The sequence below is a fragment of the Brassica napus genome, chromosome C5, assembly GCF_020379485.1.
Source record: "Brassica napus cultivar Da-Ae chromosome C5, Da-Ae, whole genome shotgun sequence".
NCBI lineage: Eukaryota > Viridiplantae > Streptophyta > Magnoliopsida > Brassicales > Brassicaceae > Brassica > Brassica napus.
The window spans coordinates 39,719,357-39,741,965 of NC_063448.1; the positions used below are offsets into that span (position 1 = coordinate 39,719,357).

The window sequence follows — 22,609 nt, forward strand, 5'->3', positions numbered from 1 at the left end:
GGATCCATAATTTCAATACCCGTAAAATACACATAATTTTTGGGTCTATTTTGGATCCGGATCGGTTCGGGTATCTAGGACCAGAAAACTTAAAAAATATCCAAAAAACTAAAAATACTCAAAGAAACGCAAAAATACCTGAATATTTATCTAAAATCAAACCCGAAAACCTAAAAGATACCCGAAATTTTACGCAAATACGCGAATTATATTTTCTAAAAATCTAAAATCTTACCTGAAACCTGGAATTACACCCGAAAATCCGAACCTGAAACTTAAAAAATACCTGAAATACCAAAAATATACCTAATCATCCATATATACTTAATATATACCATAATTTTTGGATACTCCGGGTACCCGATCGGGTCTCGGGTAGGACCCGAACCGAGACCCGCAGCCGAACCGAGACATGCAGGTCCAAAGAAAAAAGACCCAACCAGGCATAGGCATTTGGGTTGGGTTCGGGTTCGGTTCGGGTCGGGTCATTTCGGGTCTTAGAGTTTAGGACCCAATAGGATAATTTGAAATTCTCAGTTCGGGGTCGGTTCGGGTGGTCGGTTCGGGTCTTAGATAGTTGGACCCAATAAGGTAATTAGAATTTGTCGGTTCGGATTCGGTTCGGTTCAGGTTCGGTTCAGGTCGGGTTTGGTTCGGGTCGGCCCAAAAATATAAAAAAAATATCTGAAAATATTTAAATATCCAAAATTTTATCTAAAGTTTGTATTTTTATTGTATTAAAATGTGTATATATATATTAAAGTATGCAAGATACAACAACAATCTATTGTCTCCTAGTGGTCCACCCCCTTGCTCTTTGGAAAAATAACCTGACTTCGATGCCCCGTCAACGCATTTTATTTAATTCCCATTATTAATTTGTTAGGAAAAAACTCCCACCTCCGTTAGATAGAAAAAATGTAAATCTTACTCTATATATAGTCCTTAACAGTTAGATCAATGGGTAGAGAGTTTGGGCTTTTTTTTTTTTTTCACTTTAAACATACCATTTCATTTATACCCCGAACAAAGTTCTAAACCAACATATTACAAGTCAGATACCCAAAAAAGATGAAAGGATCAACCACAATCGAAGGCAACACAAAAAGGAGATCACAACTACCATTAACTTAGCCAAAAAGATCAACCAGCCAAGAAGGATAGCTTGTGGCCACATACGATTGAGGTAAATCCCATACAACCACACTCTGAGCTATACGGTAGGCTCCACAGATCAAAGACCTATCAACTTTTTCCAATTTTCACTCAGAAATATACTGGAGAGAAGATAGGATTCTGTTCGACATCCACCTAAACGATGGCCAAGCAGGCGGTCTGATAACAGCTCCAACTAACTCTTTTGAATCTCCTACAAACACTATCTTCGAGAAACCAAGACTCCTCATGCTTTCAATAGCCCATACCCAAACTTGAACTTGAGCCTCTCTCAATGATGGGATATTAGTGAAAGAACATCTACTGTGAAGTAATACAACTCCTTTACGGTCTCTCACCAGCCACGCTGCTCCACATCTTTGGTTCCTTTTGTCCCATTCAACACCTATATCACATTTTTTCCATTGATCAGGAGGCGGCGACCATTCGACAAGATTATCTGAAAGGCTAACAGATGGGTTCGTCTCAGCAGCATTCTCCACAGCTTGAGCTTGGGACCAATCATTCATGTCATTAAACGCTTTTCTTACTACTCCTAAAGCCTCAAACTCTAACCCTTCAAAGATAAGGCTGTTTCTATTTTTCGAAATTCTCCACAACAGCCACGGAAACACATTCCTTAGATATGCAGGAATTTTGAAATTCTTCTGGCCAGCGAGAAGAAAATTGATGTTCTGAAAAATGGAAGTACTAAACCCCTCATGAGGCAAAGGAACACCAGAAACTGCCCAAACAAGTCTAGCATGGGGACAAGTAAACAACAGATGATTTTCAGTTTCACCATCCATTCCACAGAATTGGCATCTATTATCAACCTGCATCCCCCGAGAAGCTATTCCATCAGCCACCGGCAAAGCGTTAGACACAATTTTCCAAAGAAAGATTCTGAGCTTTGATGGAATAGAAAGATCCCAAATGAGCTCCTTAAGCGGGTTAATGGACGGTAGAGCTTCAGCCTGTCTCCTAACCTCAAAATTAGACAGTTTAGAGGCTAGCCAATACCCTGATTTGGCCGTGTACGCTCCACACGCATTATACTTCCAGACTTTAAAGTCCCTAGATCATGGCGCAATTTTCATCTCTGAGATGAGCTCCACGTCTTGAGGATAAAACAGATCTCTCAGCAAACTCATGTTCCAACTCTTAGAGTGTTGATCAATCAGAGCTGCTACCTTCAAATCCAAATCAACGAAAATGTTTTTCATCAAAGGAATTCTCATTCTATCACCATCTTCAATCCATGGAGTGGCCCATACAAGAATATCTTCACCATTGCCTATCATCCATTTGAGTCCTTGATCCAGAAGCTCTTTTCCGAACAATAGGCTTCTCCAACCGTAAGAGGGTCTGGCACCTAGTGTCGCTTTACCAAGATTTCCATCCTGAAAATATCTGCTCTTTATAAATCTCGCATAAAGAGAATCAGGGTCGTTTAAAATCCGCCAGGCTTGTTTTGCCAAAAGAGCATGGGTGAAGAGTTGCAAATTTTTGAAACCCATCCCACCAAGATGCTTAGGAAGACATAATTTCTCCCAACTCACCCAATGAATTTTCTTTTTGTCTTCCACTGAGCTCCACCAAAAGGTCGCCAAGGCAGAGGATAAATTGTCACAAGTGGTTTTTGGAAACTTGAAGCAGCTCATAGAAAAGATAGGAGACGCCATGGCTACTGACCAGATCATCACTTCTTTTCCACCTTGTGAAAGTGTCCTCGAGTACCAATTTGATAAGTTCTTCTTGGTTTTGTCTTTGATAAAGTTCAACATCTCAATCTTTGAGCCAGAGAAGCACTCAGGTAACCCCAAATAAGAGCTAGCCCCTCCTTCATTAAAGATACCTAGCAGAACCCTTAATCTCTGTTTTAAAGCCTCATTCACCTTCTCGCCAAAAGTAATGGATGACTTTGAAAGATTTATCACTTGCCCTGTTAAACTCCCATAGTAATGCAAGATCGACTGCAGTTGCTGACATTGGGATTCCGAAGCTTTAAGAAGGAATAAACTATCATCAGCAAACAGGAGATGATGAATTGTCGGACCGTCCAATGAGAAACTGATCCCGTCAATCAGACTTCTCTCTTCGGCTTTGTTCATCAGGTGGGTTAGGCCTTCAGTACAAAGGACAAACAGGAAGGGAGAGAGATGATCTCCCTGCCTAAGACCTCTCTCTGGTGTCACCAATCCATAAGGCTGTCCATTGATAAGAACAGAATAGTTTACCGAAGAGATGCAGAACATTACCAATTCAATCCATTTGATATCAAACCCCATAGCTTTCAAGAGAGCTTCAACATATCCCCATTCAACTCTGTCGTATGCTTTTGACATATCAGTCTTAACAGCTAGGAACTCATTAGATACCACCGGATGAGTCCTCAGGGCGTGAACAGCTTCATGAGCGATCAAAATGTTGTCAAATATCAACCTGTCTTCCACAAATGCTGACTGGTTCGGTGCCACTAGATCAGATAGAAAAGGCTGAAGCCTCGAAACCAGAATCTTGGAGACTATTTTATACAGCACCGAACACAAGCTTATAGGACGGAGATCAGAGATCAAGGGAGAATGAAGCTTCTTTGGGATCAGACAGATTTGCGTGAAGTTCCATTGTTTAGGGAAAGACCCTGAATTGAAAAAACCTTGAATTTCCATCACGACTCTAGGACCCACAATATCCCAATATCGCTGAAAAAACAATCCAGTCATACCGTCAGCGCCAGGAGCACTGCTCGGCTTAATAGCAAAGGCTGCCCTCTTAATTTCATCTTTGGTTACCACAGAAGTCAGAAGGCCATTCATTCTATCAGTCACTCTAGGAGCCATCCCACTGAATAAGGAATCAAGGTCTGAAGGTTTCGAGGACTTGAAGAGTTTAGAGAAGTATTTTGTTGCTACTTCACCCTTTGAAGCTTCTCCTCTAACCATGTTCCCACTGGCATCCTGGAGTTTCTCAATATAGTTCTTGTTTCTATCTGTTTTAATTGAAGCATGGAAGAACTTAGAATTTCTGTCTCCAAAGGCATTCCATTGATCTCTGCTCTTCTGTTTCCAGAAGCTCGATTCATCAGAGTAGGCTTTTATCAACTGGAATTTCAGGGAACTTAGAACAGCAGGCTTAGGGTTTCTGCTAGACATAGCTGCATCAAACTCTTCTTGGATTCTTGATATTCTGAGCTTAGAGTTCAAATCTGAAGAGTGTTTCCATCTACTCAAAGCTTTTCTACAATCTCTGATCCTATCTGCCACTAAAGCTCCAAGACCATTGCAATTAGTAGACCAAGCATGCCTCACTGCCTCCTTAACATCCGGTCTATGGAGCATTCTTTTATCAAATCTAAAGGATCCTCTGTATTTTTCATGAGAGTCCATTAGGCTTAACAGTACCCGGCGATGATCAGAGCCTCTCATTTCCAAGAAAAGTTGAGAGGCTACTGGAAATAAGCGAGACCAAGCCTTATTTCCAAAAACTCTATCCAACCTGCTCTAAATCCAAAGAGTATTTCTTCTACCTGCCCACGTAAATCCATTGCCCGAACTTAAGAGTTCCTTCATCCCACAAGCGTGCAGCATGTCACCAAAAGGTTTAAAAGAGTTATCACTTCTTCTTGGCCCATTCAGTTTTTCTTCATTGCTCAAGATTTCATTAAAATCTCCAATCATAGCCCATGGTTGTTGTCTCTGAACTCCAATCCGAGACAGTTTCTCCCAAACTTTGTGTCTCCTATCATAAGCAGGGTCCCCATATACCCAAGAAAGGAAGAATCCGAAATTACCAAACTGTACATGAAAATCCATTAAGTTCTTATCCACATGATTAAAGACCAACTCCGAACTTCTTTTCCAAAAAACAGCAAGACCACCCCATGTATCTACAGGCTCCACCGTATATACAAAGTCATAACCGAGCCACACTTGAATATCTACAAGGACGTTTCTACAGCGCATCGTCTCCATCAGAAAGAGAACCTCAGGGAAATATTTTTGACGTATTTCCATGAGTCTCTGAACTGTCAAGTCTTGAGGCCGCCCCAAGCCTTGACAGTTCCAGCTCACGATGCTCATTGGGATTTGGACGGTCCCTCATTTGGGACCATCCCTTTGGTTTTCTGTCTCACGGCTTTTCCTTTGTTCTCAACAATTTCCATTGATTTCCTCTTCTCAGCAGATGTCGAAGGCTTCTCCACAATCACCGCACTAGGATCCACTTTCTCTGACTCCTCCAACGGTTTCAGCTTCCTCTTTTTCACATAAGGTCTCCTTCTTGGTTTCCCTTGTTTCTTAACAGTTCCGGAAGATGCACCCTCAAAGAGGCCAATCTTATAAGTCGTCGAACTGTTATCAGAAATAGAGAAACCAGAATTTGAGAAGTTGGATTCAGAGCTGTAATTGACCAGTCGTGGGTTCTCAATGAAGGTCGAGCCCCTACCAGCAACAATAGCCGCTCCCATAAGTTTCTGCCCACCAGTTCTTGAAGAGGATATACTTTGGTTTGACTCAGGAGCATCATACTCAAATAAAATACCCTTGCCTCGATTAAGATCTTTAGTTATCACTGGTGGTTCTTCTAGTCTGAGCACCATTCTTTCAGTAACAGGGTTAAGCTCAACTTCCCTAACAGATTTCCTGACTCTTTCTTCTCTAATCTTCCGCTCTTCCCCTTCAGCCACCATCAAATACTGTCGCATCCCTTCTAACACTTCCGATGCAATCTTCGGTCTTCCTAGAACAGGATGGATCCCTACTTGATGTTCCTCCAGAACTCCATAAAGGGGATCATTTTCAGAAAGAATCAGATTAGGCTTAGGTTTATCATCAAAGATGCCTAATCTTTTCTTTATAATTTGGCCTTGTCTTTGTCTCACAAGAAGCGGACACATCGGTTTCTCATGGGTCATTCTTTGACAGTGATAACATCTTTTCTAAACCCTTTCATAGAAGTAGAAAACTTCAAAAGAGCCACCTTTTTTCAGATTGATGACTCTGGATTTTCTCAGGGGGTTTGCTACATTGAATCTGACCTGTACCCGAACATACTCCCGAGTAGGGCTTAAAGCATCTGTGGTGTTAATATTTCTGTTACCCATCGGGTCTCGGGTCTGGGTCGGGTCGGATTCAAGACCCGCGGGTCTTCCATAACAAGATCCAATAGAATAAAAACATCAGTTCGGTTCCTATCCGGACCGGGTTTTTTTGGGTCGGGTCGGATCCAAGACCCGCGGGTCTTCCATAACAAGATCCAATAGAATTAAAACATCAGTTCGGTTCCTATCCGGACCGGGTTTTTTTGGGTCGGGTCTTCGGGTCTGAGTAAAATTCTCAGACCTAGACCCAACAAGTACTTTAGCATGGATCCGGATCCGAATCTGTATTTTTAGATTGGTTCCGGTTCGGGTCTTCAGGTCCGGGTAAAATGCCCAGACTATAATGTCTACTATCTGGTCTCCAAATGAAACTCGGAACCTTTCATAACTAAGCTATTATTGTATCTTTCGGTGCTTCTATAACTCTAAGATTTTAATTGATTTTTTCATCGTCCTTGGCAATCATTTTACAGATTACAACAATTAGCATTAAATCTTCCCCCTAAACCGATAAGAACACCATATATTATATAGGCCCTATTATATATGAAGTGGTGGGTTATATAAATGAACGAGTTGTACTATGGAGTTTTAGCTTTTGAAATTTTAAGTTGTGCATCCAATACGAGGACAAAAGATTTGCTTGGATGAGAAAACTTCTCACAAATTGACGATTTTACCATCTACCCTCTTGAGTGCATTTACGTCAAAATAACTGAGCAATATTCATCCACGTGTACAACACAACACACTTTGCACACACATTATTCTTTCATGAAAATAAATAAGATCTTCATATGCTTTTAGCAAGCAATAATATTCCTATATAAATGGTTAACGTCTTTCCAACTTACAAAACTTTTTCTCAAACCACCACAAGAGAGAGAAAGAGAATAAGAAAATGTGTAAAGGCGTGAATGAAGAAGAGAACAGAAGTGTCCACGGAGGTTGCCGGAGTCTCTGCACGAGACCGAATGTTCCGGTTAGGTGTGAGCTTCGTGGCGGTGACGCCTCCGTGTTTTGCGAGGCTGACTCAGCTTTTCTCTGTAGGAAATGCGACCGGTGGGTTCACGGAGCTAATTTTCTTGCTTGGAGACACGTGAGACGCGTGCTATGCACCGCATGTTATAAACTCACGCGCCGATGCCTCGTCGGAGATAACTATCACTTTGTCTTACCGTCGGCGACGGCAGGAGAATCCACCGTTGGGGATATAACAACGTTGAATGAACAAGATAGTAGTAATAACGAGGTTCCGTTTTGTGTTTCTCTGATTTAGTTTTTTTCCCTTTTTGTGTTGTAAGATATTAATTCCTAGGATTTGTAATGCATTTTCTATTAGGAAAAATCTGGGGAATTTAATATATGAAACTCATAATTAGAATTTTAAGTAATGGGTGTTGACTAAAAATAGAAAGAATAATTTTCTCCAACTGAAGGGAAAGGAAAAAGGTTCTTTCTTTGAATCTGGAACTATGTCCTCTTCTGAATACGTGTGAAACTAAAAGGAAACAAGCTAAAAAAAGTTCAAGCAAGAATCAATCAAACTGCGTTTGGCTTTCGCTGGTTAACTGTTCTTATGTGTTTACCAAAATCTAAAGAACGAAACTTAGGTTCACCCCGAAGTGGTGAACTTACCAATCAAAATGACACGTATATTAATAATAAAATATATTAGTTTTTAAAAAAAAAATCTAAAATAATTAAAAAAAATAATGACGCTTATTTTAATGACGCTAACGCCACTAATTAAACCCTAAATCTTAAATTTTAAACCCTAAACCTTAAATCTAAACCCTAAACCTTAATTCTAAACCCAAACTCTAAACCCTAAACCCAAACCCTATATTTTAAACCCAAATCCTAAACTCTAAACCCAAATCGTAAACTCTAAACTCAAACCCTAGACTTTAAACTTAAACCCTATATCATAAACCAAAACCTAGACTCTAAACCCAAATCTTAAACCCTAAAGAAACAACATCAACATAGGATTTGGGTTAAGGATTTACGATTTGAGTTTAGGGTGTAGGGATTAAGTTTGGATATATGGTTTGAGTTTAGAGTTTATGATTTGGGTTTAGGATATAGGGTTTGAGTTTAGGGTTTACGGTTTGGGTTTAGGGTTTAGGATTTGGGTTTAAGATATAGGGTTTGGGTTTAGGGTTTAAAGTTTGGATTAAGGGTTTACGGTTAGGGTTTAGGGTTTAGGGTATAGATTTAAAGTTTAGAGTTTAGTTAGTGGCGTTAGCATCATTAAAATTGGAGTTATTATTTTTTCAATTATTTCAGATTTTAATCTATTTTATTATTATTCTAGGTGGTATTTTGATTGGTAATAAGAGGAAAGGTGAATTTAAAGGTTTACCCTAGGGGTGAACCCAAGTATTGTTCAAAACTAAAACGTCTCTCATGGGAAGCATCTTCTTCATGCAACGCTAAATGTTACGGTATGAACCCGTTCAAGCTGGCTTATTGTGGAAAAGTGCTAAGTCAAACTGCAGTACTCTAAAATAATAATGACTTAAAATATAAAAAGAAAAAAAAACATCATGACAGGTATCAGCAAACCTCCTACCACATGTCACAAGAAAAAAAAAAATCTACTTTATATTTATATATATATATAATTCGCTAGAAATTTCATTTGTAGAGACTATTTTCCTATTAGAGGGAGATCCAAAAAAAAAAAAATTCTTTTAAAATAGGAGAAAAGTGTTAGTGCAGTGACGACTGAGTTTTAGAAGCCGAAGAAAAACAACTCCTCAAAATGTCCATGTATCAGCCGTGAAGTACTAGATGAAGTCGTACAAGAAGTGTCGTGAAGTGAAGCTGAAGTGAAGATGTGTAGCTGACTTGAAAACTGAACTTGGAGCCGACGTAGAGCTAAACTACAAGATAACTTAGAGGCTAAACAAGCTATGATTTACCTTGGAAAAAAGTAAATCATCAAGGGAAGATTTCCAAAAGGCTTTGAAGAAATTTTGGAAATATTCCATAAAGGAAGATTTGTGAATATCTCTTCCTTGAGAAGTTGGCAAAGATAAGCCACGAAGTCTACATGTATAAGTAGACAGAGACGTGCCTTGAGATAGGTACCACCTCAAGAGAATGTCGTAAGCATAAGGGCTTTGGTGTTGAATTAGAATAGACACAAAGCATAAGGGCTAGGGGTCATGAGGGGGTGAGAGGGGTTCTTGGGTTAGTTTGATCTAGGAACGTTTTAGGCTATTGTTTGTCTGGACTGTGACATGTTAGTCAATTCGGAAAAGAACTAGTAAGACACTTTATCTATGTAAAGATAAAATTTTATTATATATTGTTGTAATACTTTGTGAATAAATAAAAGCATTGTACTTGTGTGTATTACTTTCTGTAACTCTTTGCACCTTCAGAAAGTTCACTATTTTGGCTCCCTCCCCGTACTGTCACTTTCACTACGTCTAAAAATTCTTAGTGCAGCGTTCCAACGTTCCCGTGCCGCAACAAGCTGGTTTCCTCGATTCAATTTTTTTTTTTAAAGTGTAAGCAAAATAAGAAGTTGGTTTACTTTTCCCGACAAGAAACTGTTTTACCACGTATAAGAGTATTTATATATATCATCATCATGAGAAGAAGCCATACATTCTTTTAGGGAAAAAGAAAACACAGTGATACATCGTTGGTGATGATGATGGGTCATAGTCATAATTGTCGCCAGGCGCCAGCTTTCACGAATCTTCCTTTCACTCTTTTTTTCGTGTCAGCTCTTGCTTTGCAGGACGCATATCGAATCTGTTTTCCAAAACTTCAATTCAAACAATTAATCTTGAATCAATTTTTTGTTTATGTTAAAACTCTGTTTTGTCACGTTTTACAAAAGAAAAAGGAAAAAACTCACGTTCGCTTGAGTTTCTCCTCTTTGTATCTCAACTTAGCTTCGTTCCTTGCTTGTAGGGAATCAACTTCAAGATTCGATTCCCATGGCGGATCACTCATTATAACCTTATAGACATATCACAATCCTGGTAATCCGTTGCACTGTTTCATGACATGTGATGTTGGAGATTGTAAGCGACATGGTGGTATGGATTTGTCCGTGAGAGCAAGGCAGGTGAATCAGGTGATGTAAGAAGAGGAAGTCCAGTGTTGTTGTTCATTTGCGACGGACATGGCTGATGATAACTTGTACATTCTTGATGTCCTGGTGACGTTGCGTGAAAAGAGAATTTGCCGAGTTCATTGTAGTAATATTTAGAAAGAATCAAAAGGAAAAAAGAAAAGCAATAGTGACTTTTTAAGCGTTGTCTATAGTGAGGTAACGGGTTTATTGTTTTTGTAGATCAAGAGACAATTTGGTACCGTGTGATCAAATTATATTTATACTGATATACATATATCTGTTCTTGTGGCTCACATCCGATTATATCATCTCCAACATCAAAGTTTAACGGCGCATTTTCCAAGTTAAGTCATTCACATATATCTTCTTCACCTTAGAATCAAATTAATACGTCCCTGACAATACACACAAATGAGAATAATATCGTTCGTCAAGAACTTAAAACATGTTTGAGTAGGTTTTCAATTTTTTAGTGGTGCCTTAGAATCCACATGAAAAGATGATTGGTCACTGAGATCTTGAGTGCAATTGATGTTGTGTCGCATCATGGAATAAGAGGAACCAATCAAACTGTCTTTTTTTTTTGGGCACCTAACCAATCAAACTGTCTAGCTCGTTGATTTTAGTCATAAGGAATATGGTATTGTTGGGATCAAGCAAGGGCAAAAAAACCAACCAATCTATTCTACTAGAACAACAATGTCACCTATTATTGATAAAAGTAGGATCCAATTAAAAAAACTCATTTTTATATAACTGCATCTAATTATATCAAAGCACTACCACGTTATAATTTTATCTACCAAAGACGGATATCACTTTTTCTTTGAAAGCGCTTTTATGATGATGACGTAAGCTTGTGAAATAAAACTGTCCTAATTCTTCTGAATATAACTGCAACAATTGACGTGTACAGTGTACTCCACTATAATTTCTATTTTTTTAATATCATTTTTTGGTTTACTTTTATTTGTCTTGCACCATACGTATTTTCTTTCTTCTTTCACCATTTGGGCCATTAATTAAAATTTTGTTGGCAAAAATGATATTTAAAAAAAAAAAATTATATTTGTGTATTCTTTGTAATCATATTTGTGTATGAATTTTTATCAAAATATATTTTATAAAATAATAGAAATTTAAAAGTTGATCCAGCATACGTTCGGTTCTTTGTAATTATATGTATGTGTATCCGTTTCTTTGTAATCATATTATATGTTATAGATTTTGACCCATGGATCTAATGTTGGTTTGTATTTTTTTTTTTATGTTTCTATAAATATTTAACGTTTATTGATAACTTTCTTAATTATTGTTTAAATAAATTAGATACAATTATATAAAGAGAATAATAAGAAGCTTCTTAAATAAAATGAATAAAGAGTTAGACATAAATTAAATTTCAAAAAACACATTTATAAAACATAAAAACAAAAAATTACAATCCAAGATTATACGTACGGGTCAAAATCTAGAACATACAATATAATTACAAAGAAATGTGTACACGAAATATAATTACAAAGAACCGAATGTTGGATCAACTTTTAAATTGCTATTATTTGATAAAATAGATTTTGATTAAAATTTATACACATAATTACAAAGAATACACAAATACACAAATTAAATTTTTTTTTTTAAAAAAAAATATATATATATATATATATATATATATATCTGCCCTTCAGAATCTAGTGAATTAATTAAACCAGCGGCAGAAAGTTCAAAAATCTAAGAGTACATCGGGAAAAGTCTGTTTGAGAAGGACAACTAGAGACTGGACCAAGCTTTGAAGTCTATGTCCTATATGGTAGAAGAAATTACTTGTGTGTCAGTGATGAAACCTTCTCGATGAGACAACGAATACGTCATGCTATGAGAAACATTTCTCGCAGATCAAAGAACGTGTGTCATGAAAGACAGAGGAAATGGCAGTGTACATGGATGCCACGATTTAGGCATAGTTTGGCCAAACTGGATTTGCTGGAAAATATTGTTTGTATGGTTGCACAGTGGTCGCATTTTGGCCCTATATTTTGAGACATGATGAATAAAGATGGTTTTGTTAAACTCAAACAAAGAAAAAAAACTTGTGAGATATCTAATCGAATTTAGATACTCGTGTTTCTGTTATTTCTTGATCAAGAAACACACGTAAGATCTTGGAAAACAGATATTCATGAACATTTAAGAGCTCACTAAGATGCAAATATTGTAAAGAAGAGGATAAGTCTTTACAATATCATTTACAGAATTCATGTCAATGAAATGTGATTAAACCTAAAGCTTTGTCATAACTTTAGTTGATTTAATCTTCATGCATAATTATCAACCAGTGGAGAATAAGTAATTTCCAAAGATGTTTTCATCATTAAAATACAAATTTGAACTTTTATTAAATTCCATAGTACGTCATAATGTCTTCCATAATCAAAATATATTATTCTAACAAATAGTCAAATAGTTTTGTCTCCTGAAAAAGAATAAGAAACTCCATTAATAAATAATTGGAAAAATGATCGATGAATACACGAAGTATTGGTCATGGCTAACCATGCAAACTAAACAAATGTATACTTAGCTACACAGAGTATATATTATGCATGACAACATCCCTCAACTTTACGATGTTATGTAGGTAACATCACGAGTTTTATTTCATATCAAAACAATGATGTGTATATCAGAGACCGTTTACCTCTCTCGTTACATCAATTAAAATGTGACGTACCTGACGGTAATTTACCTAAATTAGATTTTGATCCATATTTTAAAAGCGTAAAAATATTTTTAACAAAATCTAATTTACAAAATCAATATGTTTTATAAATTTTGATAAGTAGTGTTTTAACATTTTTATTTTAGTGTATTTGAAAACAGTGATTATATTAAATATAAAAGTTATATAAGATATTATTTAATTATTTTTTATTCTTTTAATCTGTTTTGGTATGAATTTTTAATAAAATTTCTGTAATTCATTTGATTAATTTTGTGATATATACTTATTTGATAAAAATATTTACTATTAAACTTCTTTGATGTCAATTTATTGACTCTAACATTTTATTTCTTTAATATTAAATTATTAAGTTAATGAATTATTTTATATTTTTTTTCATAAACAAAAATTTCATTCATTTAAATTTAGTCAACCTTTCATATTAGATTCTTATTCTTTGATTATTTTTATTCTTAAAAATATATAATTGATAATTATATACGCAAGATTATGTTTGGTTTAAGTTGACCTCAAATAAGTTTTAAACAATAAAATGTTAGAGTTAGTAAATTGCCAGCAAATAATTTTTATAATTAAAAAATTAGCAAACAATTATATATCACATAATTAATCAAACGAATTACAATTTTTTTTAGTAAAAGTTCATAACAAAACAGATTAAAATAATAAAAAACACAAAACAGATTAAATAAAAATAATATAATTATATAATTTTAAAAGACACTAAAACAAAAATGTCAAAACACTAAAATAAAAATTTTAAAACATCACTTATTAAAAGTTCATAACAAAACAGATCATATAAATAAAAATAATACAATTATATAGTTTTAAAGTACACTAAAATAAAAAATGTTAAAACACTACTTATCAAAAAATGTTAAAACATATTTATTTTGTAAATTAGATTTTGTTAAAAATATTCTTACGCTTTTAAAATGTGTCAAAATCTAATTTTAGTTAAATTATAGTCGGATCGATCATATTTTAATTGCTGAAACAAGATATTTAAACGATCTCTAACATCCACATCAGTTTTTGGATAAATTAAATTAAACTCGTGATGTTAACTACATAACATCATAAAGTTGAGGGACGTTGTCATGCATAACATATAATTCGTGTGGCTAGATATACATTAGTTTAGTTTGCATGGTTAGCCATGTGGTGACCAATACTTCATGTAGCTAGTAATCATTTTTCCTAAATAATTAGATTTGTTGTTTTAGTTACACTATTTGTCCTATACAAGATATAATTGTTATCTTAACTATACCGAGTTTCATAATTATACTATGTAACCGTTTGTTCTAAGTTATGCAAGCTGTCCTAATCATACCAATGTACTAGTTATATCAGTTTTATTTACAGTTCTTATCTATGTATGATCTAATGCAATTTCAGTACAATTCAATTTCTATAATGCATAAAGTATCATTGTAAGGTTTTAGGAGACAAAAAAATTATGTACTTATGTTCTTGGGTTATTAACATCTTAAAAACTCCAAATTGAATAGTAAAACCTTAAACTTAAGAAACAACTTAAAATTAAAGTTTGAACCAGAGCGTATGCAGGGGAGGATGTAACTTACGGCATACGGAGTCACGTGCCCCAGCTAATTTTTAATTTTGTTTAAGCATTCAGTTTTAAATCTTGAGTTTTTTGAAGTAATTAGCTCAAATCATATGATAATGCCCTGTATAGCTTAAAAGTTTGTAGTTGTACCCCCGATTAAAGCTCTCCTAGATCCGCCACTGAATGTATGTGAAGAATAATTTGTTGGCTAATAGGAAAAAAAGAAATATGAAAGATCCACAATGAAGAAGAAGAGTAGGAGGAGAAAGAACCAAAACAAAATTTATTTGGTTTTTCTAATTATTTGTAGAGAAATTCTCTAAATAGCCCTTTTTAATTTATTTTCACAAAAATATCTTTCAATTAAGAAAAATACCAAAAAAAGTTTTAATAAAGAGTAAATATACATTTATACCCTAAGGTTAACTAATATAGACTTGATGTTTAGAGTTAAAGGGTTGAGTTTCAAATTTGAAAAAACAAATAAATAAATATTAAAATTTTCAAAATAAAAAGAGTTATTTTTGTCATTTTTTTTTCTGGAAGATATTTTGGTGACAAAAACTTTTAAAATGGCTATTTGAAAGAATTAACCTTATTTTTTAATGATATAATATAAATTATGGATAATGGATGTAATAGATAGATCCATATTATTGTAAAGAGATTAGGTTATGTATTTTTAAGTAGTTGTGTGAGATTTTTTTTTATTTGTCATTTTGATGTATGTCGTTAAAAAAAGAGTCATTTTGATCATATCCTCGAGAAGACTAATGAAGAAGACAATGAAAAGTACGGACTTTTGAGAGTTCGATAATAGATTAGATTGAAATTGCGAGAATTCGTATTTGGTTCAAAGTCTTATGAATAATTCGATTATATATTTGTTTGTAATTTCTCAGATCCATTAAGGGTTTATATGTTTCGTATGCTCTTTTTTTTTTTGGACAAATTTTTAAAAAGAGGTGCAACACGAGAACTTTCCGGGAGATCACCCATCCTAGTACTACTTTCGTCTAAGCACGCTTAACTGCAGAGTTCTGATGGGATCCGGTGCATTAGTGTTGGTATGATCGCACCCGTTTCGTATGCTCTTTAGTTAAGAAAATTATACATATTTTTATAAAAGGTATCCATAAGAATATTGGACATGGAGCCCCAATTTCTTGTTATCATAATAAAAGACTCATTTATAATAATAATAATAATAATATTATTAAATTGGAATAATATTGTAAACTTCAACTGTTAAAAAGACGAAGTAGTTGTAAAAAAAAGGATAAAACGAAAAATGTGTTATAAACCAAATGATGATCGACCATGGACCAACCCGTACTGCAGGCCCAATTCGGGACATGATAAAGACAAACAGAGACTATGTGTTTATCTAGTATATATTCCATGTATATTTGTAACATAGTGTTTATCCTTTATCCTTATCTTGTTAGGATAAACATGACCGTCTGACGGTCTAATACTTTGTATATATATAGACCTTCTGGTCGACAGTAATGATAACAGAAGTATTTCCCCAACACTTCATTTACAACACGTTATCAGCACGACGTTGCTCTCATAAACCCTAACCCTAAAAACCAGAAATAAATCCGAGCAGTAAAAACTCTAATTCCCGACAAACTTCAAACAGCTCTATCCCTCAACTTCGGTGGATCCAGACGACGAGCCAGATACCAAATTAAAGCTCTTGACGAGACGAAGCCAACGCCGCTAACCCCACATCAATCGGAGTTCGGACGCGCCCCCACGCTCAGCTACAATACAAGCGGAAAATTTGTTCCAGAAACCAAAATCTCTCTCAACCATATACCAGTCTCCTATTCCAACAAGCAGCAACAAAAACAATAATTCCGAGCAATCCATCAGCTAACCAGGAAGATCTCTAACTGATAGACCGATCAACCCATCAAAAGTTTTCAGGTATCATCGAAAACTCATCTAAAACCCATAAAGTATTAAAAAAACCCCATCCGCAGCCATGTAGCTATATTTAGCAACATGTCTCTGCAAATAAAATAAAACCAGAAACCATAAACTCTTTAAAATCTCGAACATGAACTTGTTTTGAACCTGTTCTTAATCTGAAACTAATTTTAAAATTGTTTAAAACTTTTCCTGATGATAGTTTCACATTAGAACTGTTTAGGATTGAAAGTTAAACAATTTTTTTAAAAAAATCTGACTGCTATATGTTGAAAGAAACCGACTGTTACTTGCTTAAACTTATCATTATTGTCCTGTTTAATGTTCTTATCTGATCTGAATCAACTAGAACTGTTAAGGACTGCATGTTACATAATTTTTTTTGAAAATCTGATCATGGTTTCATAAATTAATCCGAGGTTTTACCTCCTGTTCTTGTCTGAGAAATTTGTTTTCCTGTTGATTGATAACGACTAGAACTTGATTAGGATTGAAAAAAATATTTTTTTTAATATTTAAAATCGAAATATCAGAAATATATCTGAAAAAATATATTTATTTTTAAATCAAAAAGTATATAATAAATTGCTTGAATAAATCAAATCTTCCTGATTTATTTTTTTTAAGTCACAATAATTTCTGATTTGATTATTTTTCGAAAAAAAAATAATAATAATAAATATATGGTATATTTTTCGAAAACCCTAACCTGATTTCATGATTGAATTGGTTTGCTTGATTGCATATTGTTTGCATGCTAATATTGCATACTGAACATGAAATCTCGACTGTTAGGGATATAGATCATTCATAGTTTTCAAGCAATCTGATCTGAACTGAAAAAAAAATCATTATACTAAATGATCCGATCCAATGGGATGAAGAAAATATGGAACATTTTCCTGATCATCTAAGATAGAATCCCTAAAGGCCTTGAAACCTTGTGTTTGAAATAAGAGGACCTTAAATCTGAAAAATACATTGATCCACACCTTAAACCGTATGGTTTTAAGAAAATGCATCATTTAGAAAAAAAAATTTCTTTTGGTCCGTGTGTGGCATTGATATGAAGCATGAAAAATTTCAAAAAGATTACTTGATTAAGACCTGTTTTGAATAAATGATTTCAGATGTCGAGTTTCATACCCTCAGATTACAAAGCCCTTGATCTCTCTGGAAATAATTATCTTGATTGGGGTATAAACACTTCAGCCGTCTTGAAGTCTAGAGGACTTGGGAAGTGCATCAAGTATGGCAATGACACCCTTGCGTGTGAAAGACACAGAGCCATAATGATTATGCGACACCATCTCTGTGAGGACCTAAGAGACGAGTTTGGATATGTTAATGATCCTCATAATCTCTGGTCATTTTTGAATTCTAGATTCTGTGAGCCATTGTTGCACGAATCCAAGAAAAAATGGGAAGCTCTAAGGTTCCAGGATTATGAATCCGTTGACAATTATTACTCTGATCTTATGAGAATCACCTATAGTCTTAGACTATGTGGTGAATTGATAACAAACGAGGATTTGTCAAACAAAACTCGTGACACATTCCATTCAGAGGAAGTGTTGTTATCACATCAGGCCAAAGGTTTCACCACCTATTATGACCTATTCTCATATTTATTAGACATTGAGCAAAAGAAGCAGAAAAGGATGGATAACATCAGACGGTTTAATGACATCATGGAGATATATTATGAAGTACTAGACAGTGAGATGAAAATCCATGAAGCTAATAAAGCCACATTTGATAAGAAGAGATCTGAGGAGGATTCCGAGTGGACACTCATGGACCATGAGGTCGGATTATACATTGAATAATTTTCCGACATTCTGATTTTATGTTTTCATATCTGATTTGATTTATTTGTTATTCATTTATGTTATTGAAATAATAAAAACGATTTTGTTTTTATATATTATCTTGCTTGGTCTTGCTTGATGATTCTTGATTAAATAACAAATAAAACCTTAATAAAAGGATAATCAGTCCACTGATAGTTGATTTCATGCATGGTTTAACTTTACCTTGATTGTATAGGTTTGACTTTACCTTCCTGCAATCACATAAAATCAATTGTTGGGTGTAGACTAATGAGTCAGTTCACTGATAGATTGATTTCTCGCATAGATTTAACTTCATCTTGATTGTATAAGTTCAACTTTACCTTCCTACAATCACTTGAAATCAATTAAATGGTACTGACAATGGCAAAAGACACGACATTATTCAGACCCATTGAGTTATAAAGATTTATAACATTCTACATTGAACCAGTGAGCAAAGAAAATACGATTCCTTTCAGATTTTTGAAAAATCGCCTAAAAGCATTATGAATGCCTATACCTATATTTTCTACTGATTTATTCTATGCTAAGGATCAGTATGAAAGAGGCATAAAGCCATGGTAACCAGTATGGTTCACCACGAAATAAACACTTATGGCATGACCAGATTAGCCATCTTGATCCAAAACATGATGAAAAATTAATTAAGGCACAAAAGTGATCCCATAAAATCTCACAATGTGTTATAAGTACACAAAAGGGAAAATCACTAAAATAATTAAGGCTCCACTGTCCTAAGCACTACGAAATTATGAGTATGTTCATGAGGGGGAGAGAGGACTAAAACCCACAGTCCATGATCATATCATAAATTCGGATTCCATGGTTTACAACCATAATATACACGGCTGGAAAGCTTTAAAGCCCTCACTAATGGTACATCACCCACGTCCAGCCTAAAGCTTAAGGACATTATGTATATAAATATTGATTTACATCAGGCCATACATGTAAGCATAGACATTCCCACCTCTGAATGATTAAGGGTCATAAACCAGACATATACACAAACCATCTTAAGAAAATACGAATATTCCACCACATATATGTGTGCCATTTAAGATGGAACCTCAGATGAGGATTGGGAATATATATTAGATAAATAAGACTTCCTCCACGAAACTATAATGTATCTTGTGCCAAACATGGATGATTTAATCAAGTGGCCAAGAACACAGATTACAAAAGATAGTAATCTGATTATCCAACTTTGAAAGGAGAAAGTTATCAGGCTGATAAAGAGTAAAGAGTAAAAGAGAAATATAATGGTATCAACCATAGTTGTCTTGGCAAGATCCTCAGACCAAAGATTATGATCTAGACGTTCTAAAAGAATATGATCAAAAGATATAAAAGCTAGCAGAAATATATGCCAGACACACTGACCCGAAAAGAAAAAATGACTATGTCATACCAGCTTAAGCACCACGAATTAGATGTCTAAGAGACACAATCAAGTTGCTACAATGTCTATTAGAGATAGACAAATAAGTTCCAAATAATAAGGAACCTCGGAAAGTAATGAAAGGTGCTCAGAATCGTACAAATCCGAGTTCATAAGAGAAACCAGTTCAGACAGAGAAATAAGGTTGCGCAACCACACATCTAAGGTACCAGACCATGTAGTTTGGGACGCCAAACTGCAAGGTATAAAGGTCTTGGATAATAAGATCTCAAAATCTAATTAGATCATGTCTGGAACAGTATGAAACTAAAGATAAAGAGTGTTAACACCAAAGATGTATTTACATACATAAGAGCTCATAAAAGATTGTAGTACTTGGGATTTGAAGGATATAACCTGAGGATCATGAACCCACGTAGAGTACTCATAAAACCTATATAGGGACGTGGGGTGTTCAAAGAATTCAAAGTAATTATAAGACAGATGGGCGTAGTAACCATGTACATACAGAAAAGCCATCTAAGAAAGAAACCAGTGAATGGATCTTGTGAGATAAGAAATTCCGTGAGATTAAAGGACATGACCACATGGTATAGTGTGTCCATGTTCCTTCTAAATAACGTTCAAGTATAGCTTGATTACACAAGGATACTCACAAGGACCAAGGAACAATTTATAAAGAGATATGCTCCTATATGGTGGATGCTACTACAGAAAATCAAGTTTGATTTTGTCTGGATATTTACTAAAGAAATAATGGTGTAGTAAGCAGCAAATGGATCACTGGATAAAGGTATCAACGTACCATAGAAATATGAGAAAGAAATTCTCATAGAACAAGCTTTGTTCCTAAGTTGTTTATGGATTGTAATATACAGCAGCTGTAAGTAATATGAAAGACTAAGTATTTACTTAGTGCAGTCAGTCCATACAGAAAATATTATAATTCCTTGTGATCATAATAAAGACCAACTGAGAGAAAAATGTTTAATGGTTCAAAGGTTCAATAATACAAGTTATCGATTGATTAAACAGGCTATGTTTTACATATGGAAAGTCTGTAGAAAAATCATAGCCGTGTGTGTGTGTGTATGATTAAGTCAGCACGTCTAAGTGAGAACCATAAACCAGGATAGTGACCAGAAGGATGTCTGGTCGTGGCTTAATGATTATAAGCATTGCTAAAGCAAGAAAAGATCGATAACCATGTACAAAGGACATGAGTGTATGACTGCGAATTCATTGTGTGATGAGTTTCATTGCAGCAAATAATTATTGATGGTATGACCTTAGACACTCATGATTATGAACGAATATAGACAAGGTCTATAGCTCAACATGGATCGACAAAAGAAAATAAAGAATGATTGGTTACAATGGATAAAGCCATTGGCACATACGAAGAGATATAAGTCCGAATGAACGAAAGATATGAAGTAAAGTTGTTCGTATGTGTTCTGGGTCTATGACTCAATATATATTGAATGTCCACGTTTTGGGAAAGCCATATAACCAAAGAGAATCCGTGGGACATGAAAAAGGACCTGCAAGTAAAGTTTTATTGCAGATTATAAAGTCCATCCGAGCACCGTTTGAAGCACCATCAGTTCAACCAAGACATGGAGTGATCAGCAGCAAAGATGTACATCCTGACCACATCTTAATGGAGTTCCAAAAGACATACCAACGTCCAAGACTTACAAGTTCATTCAAGGAGAATCCAGCTGATCATCTTCACCAAGTCATAGGCAACTTCAACGTTCAAGAAGACTCGGATACCAGATGGGAATGCGTCTACTACAGTGATGCATTCATCTGGGGGAGTTCATGTGTTGTACTCTTTTTCCTGTCCTTGGTTTCCCATTTGGCCACATTGGTTTTGGGGTTTTTCAGGAGAGGTTTTAATGAGGCAACATTAAGCATGCAATAAACCTGTACCAGATGTGTCGATCAAGGGGGAGTGTTATAAACCAAATGATGATCGACCATGGACCAGCCCGTACTGCAGGCCCAATCCGGGACATGATAAAGACAACCAGAGACTATGTGTTTATCTAGTATATATTCCATGTATATCTGTAACATAGTGTTTATCCTTATCCTTATCTTGTTAGGATAAACATGACCTTATGACGGTCTAATACCTTGTATATATATGAACCTTCTGGTCGACAGTAATGATAACAGAAGTATTTTCCCAACACTTCATTTACAACAAAATGTTGAATTTATCATTTGGGTTTGAAATTTCTCTGAGGTTGCTCTACCAGCAACAAGAAGCAACAACTTTTGCCACCGTCGATGTTCCAATCCCAATTTTTTTTTAACTGAAACTTTTTGATGTTGTTTGGCAGTTGGAGTACTTAATCGAGTTATATTTAGTCCATGGTTCATGGACCCAATTTCTGAGATACTACAATATAAACTAAAAACAATTGACTGAATTTTCGTTCAAAAAAGGCGCCAATACTTTTTGGTTGTCTTATATATATAAAAATCCTATTGTAAAATATAGACAACATCAGTGGCGTCGATTAATAGACTCGAAAATGCAGGTTTTTAATGACATCAAACGCAAGGAAGAGAAGCAAGGTGGCATAACCAGGTCTGTTGGATCTTTCTCTTTTTTCAACCGTATGCTTTCCTTATTGGGTCTTCATGATATTAAAACCTTAGGCAGAAGGTATAATTGGTTAGGAAGAAGGTCCAAATTTACCATTATGTCTA

General features: G+C 35.1%; 4 protein-coding genes and 1 non-coding gene across 5 annotated transcripts; 2 read left to right on the forward strand and 3 right to left on the reverse strand.

The window, feature by feature from the left end:
* Nucleotides 1-1,262: 1,262 nt before the first annotated feature.
* Nucleotides 1,263-5,237, reverse strand: LOC106403488. The gene is made up of 3 exons (XM_048757471.1): nucleotides 4,685-5,237; nucleotides 2,290-4,603; nucleotides 1,263-2,232 (listed from the first exon to the last, which is right to left on the reverse strand). Exons 1-3 carry the CDS (start codon nucleotides 5,235-5,237, stop codon nucleotides 1,263-1,265), a joined length of 3,837 nt encoding a protein of 1,278 aa, XP_048613428.1.
* Nucleotides 5,234-6,070, reverse strand: LOC125587251. The gene has a single exon (XM_048757472.1). It carries the CDS (start codon nucleotides 6,068-6,070, stop codon nucleotides 5,234-5,236), a length of 837 nt encoding a protein of 278 aa, XP_048613429.1.
* Nucleotides 6,071-6,481: 411 nt separating this feature from the next.
* On the forward strand, nucleotides 6,482-9,640 carry BNACNNG07200D (B-box domain protein 31). Its single transcript, XM_048758413.1, has one exon. It carries the CDS (start codon nucleotides 7,158-7,160, stop codon nucleotides 7,533-7,535), a length of 378 nt encoding a protein of 125 aa, XP_048614370.1. The 5' UTR covers nucleotides 6,482-7,157; the 3' UTR covers nucleotides 7,536-9,640.
* Nucleotides 9,641-15,642: 6,002 nt separating this feature from the next.
* On the reverse strand, nucleotides 15,643-15,761 carry LOC125588103. The gene has a single exon (XR_007324499.1). It is a non-coding gene; the product is annotated as a 5S ribosomal RNA (ribosomal RNA).
* A 1,990-nt stretch (nucleotides 15,762-17,751) lies between these two features.
* Nucleotides 17,752-18,450, forward strand: LOC125587252. The gene has a single exon (XM_048757473.1). It carries the CDS (start codon nucleotides 17,752-17,754, stop codon nucleotides 18,448-18,450), a length of 699 nt encoding a protein of 232 aa, XP_048613430.1.
* Nucleotides 18,451-22,609: the final 4,159 nt, after the last annotated feature.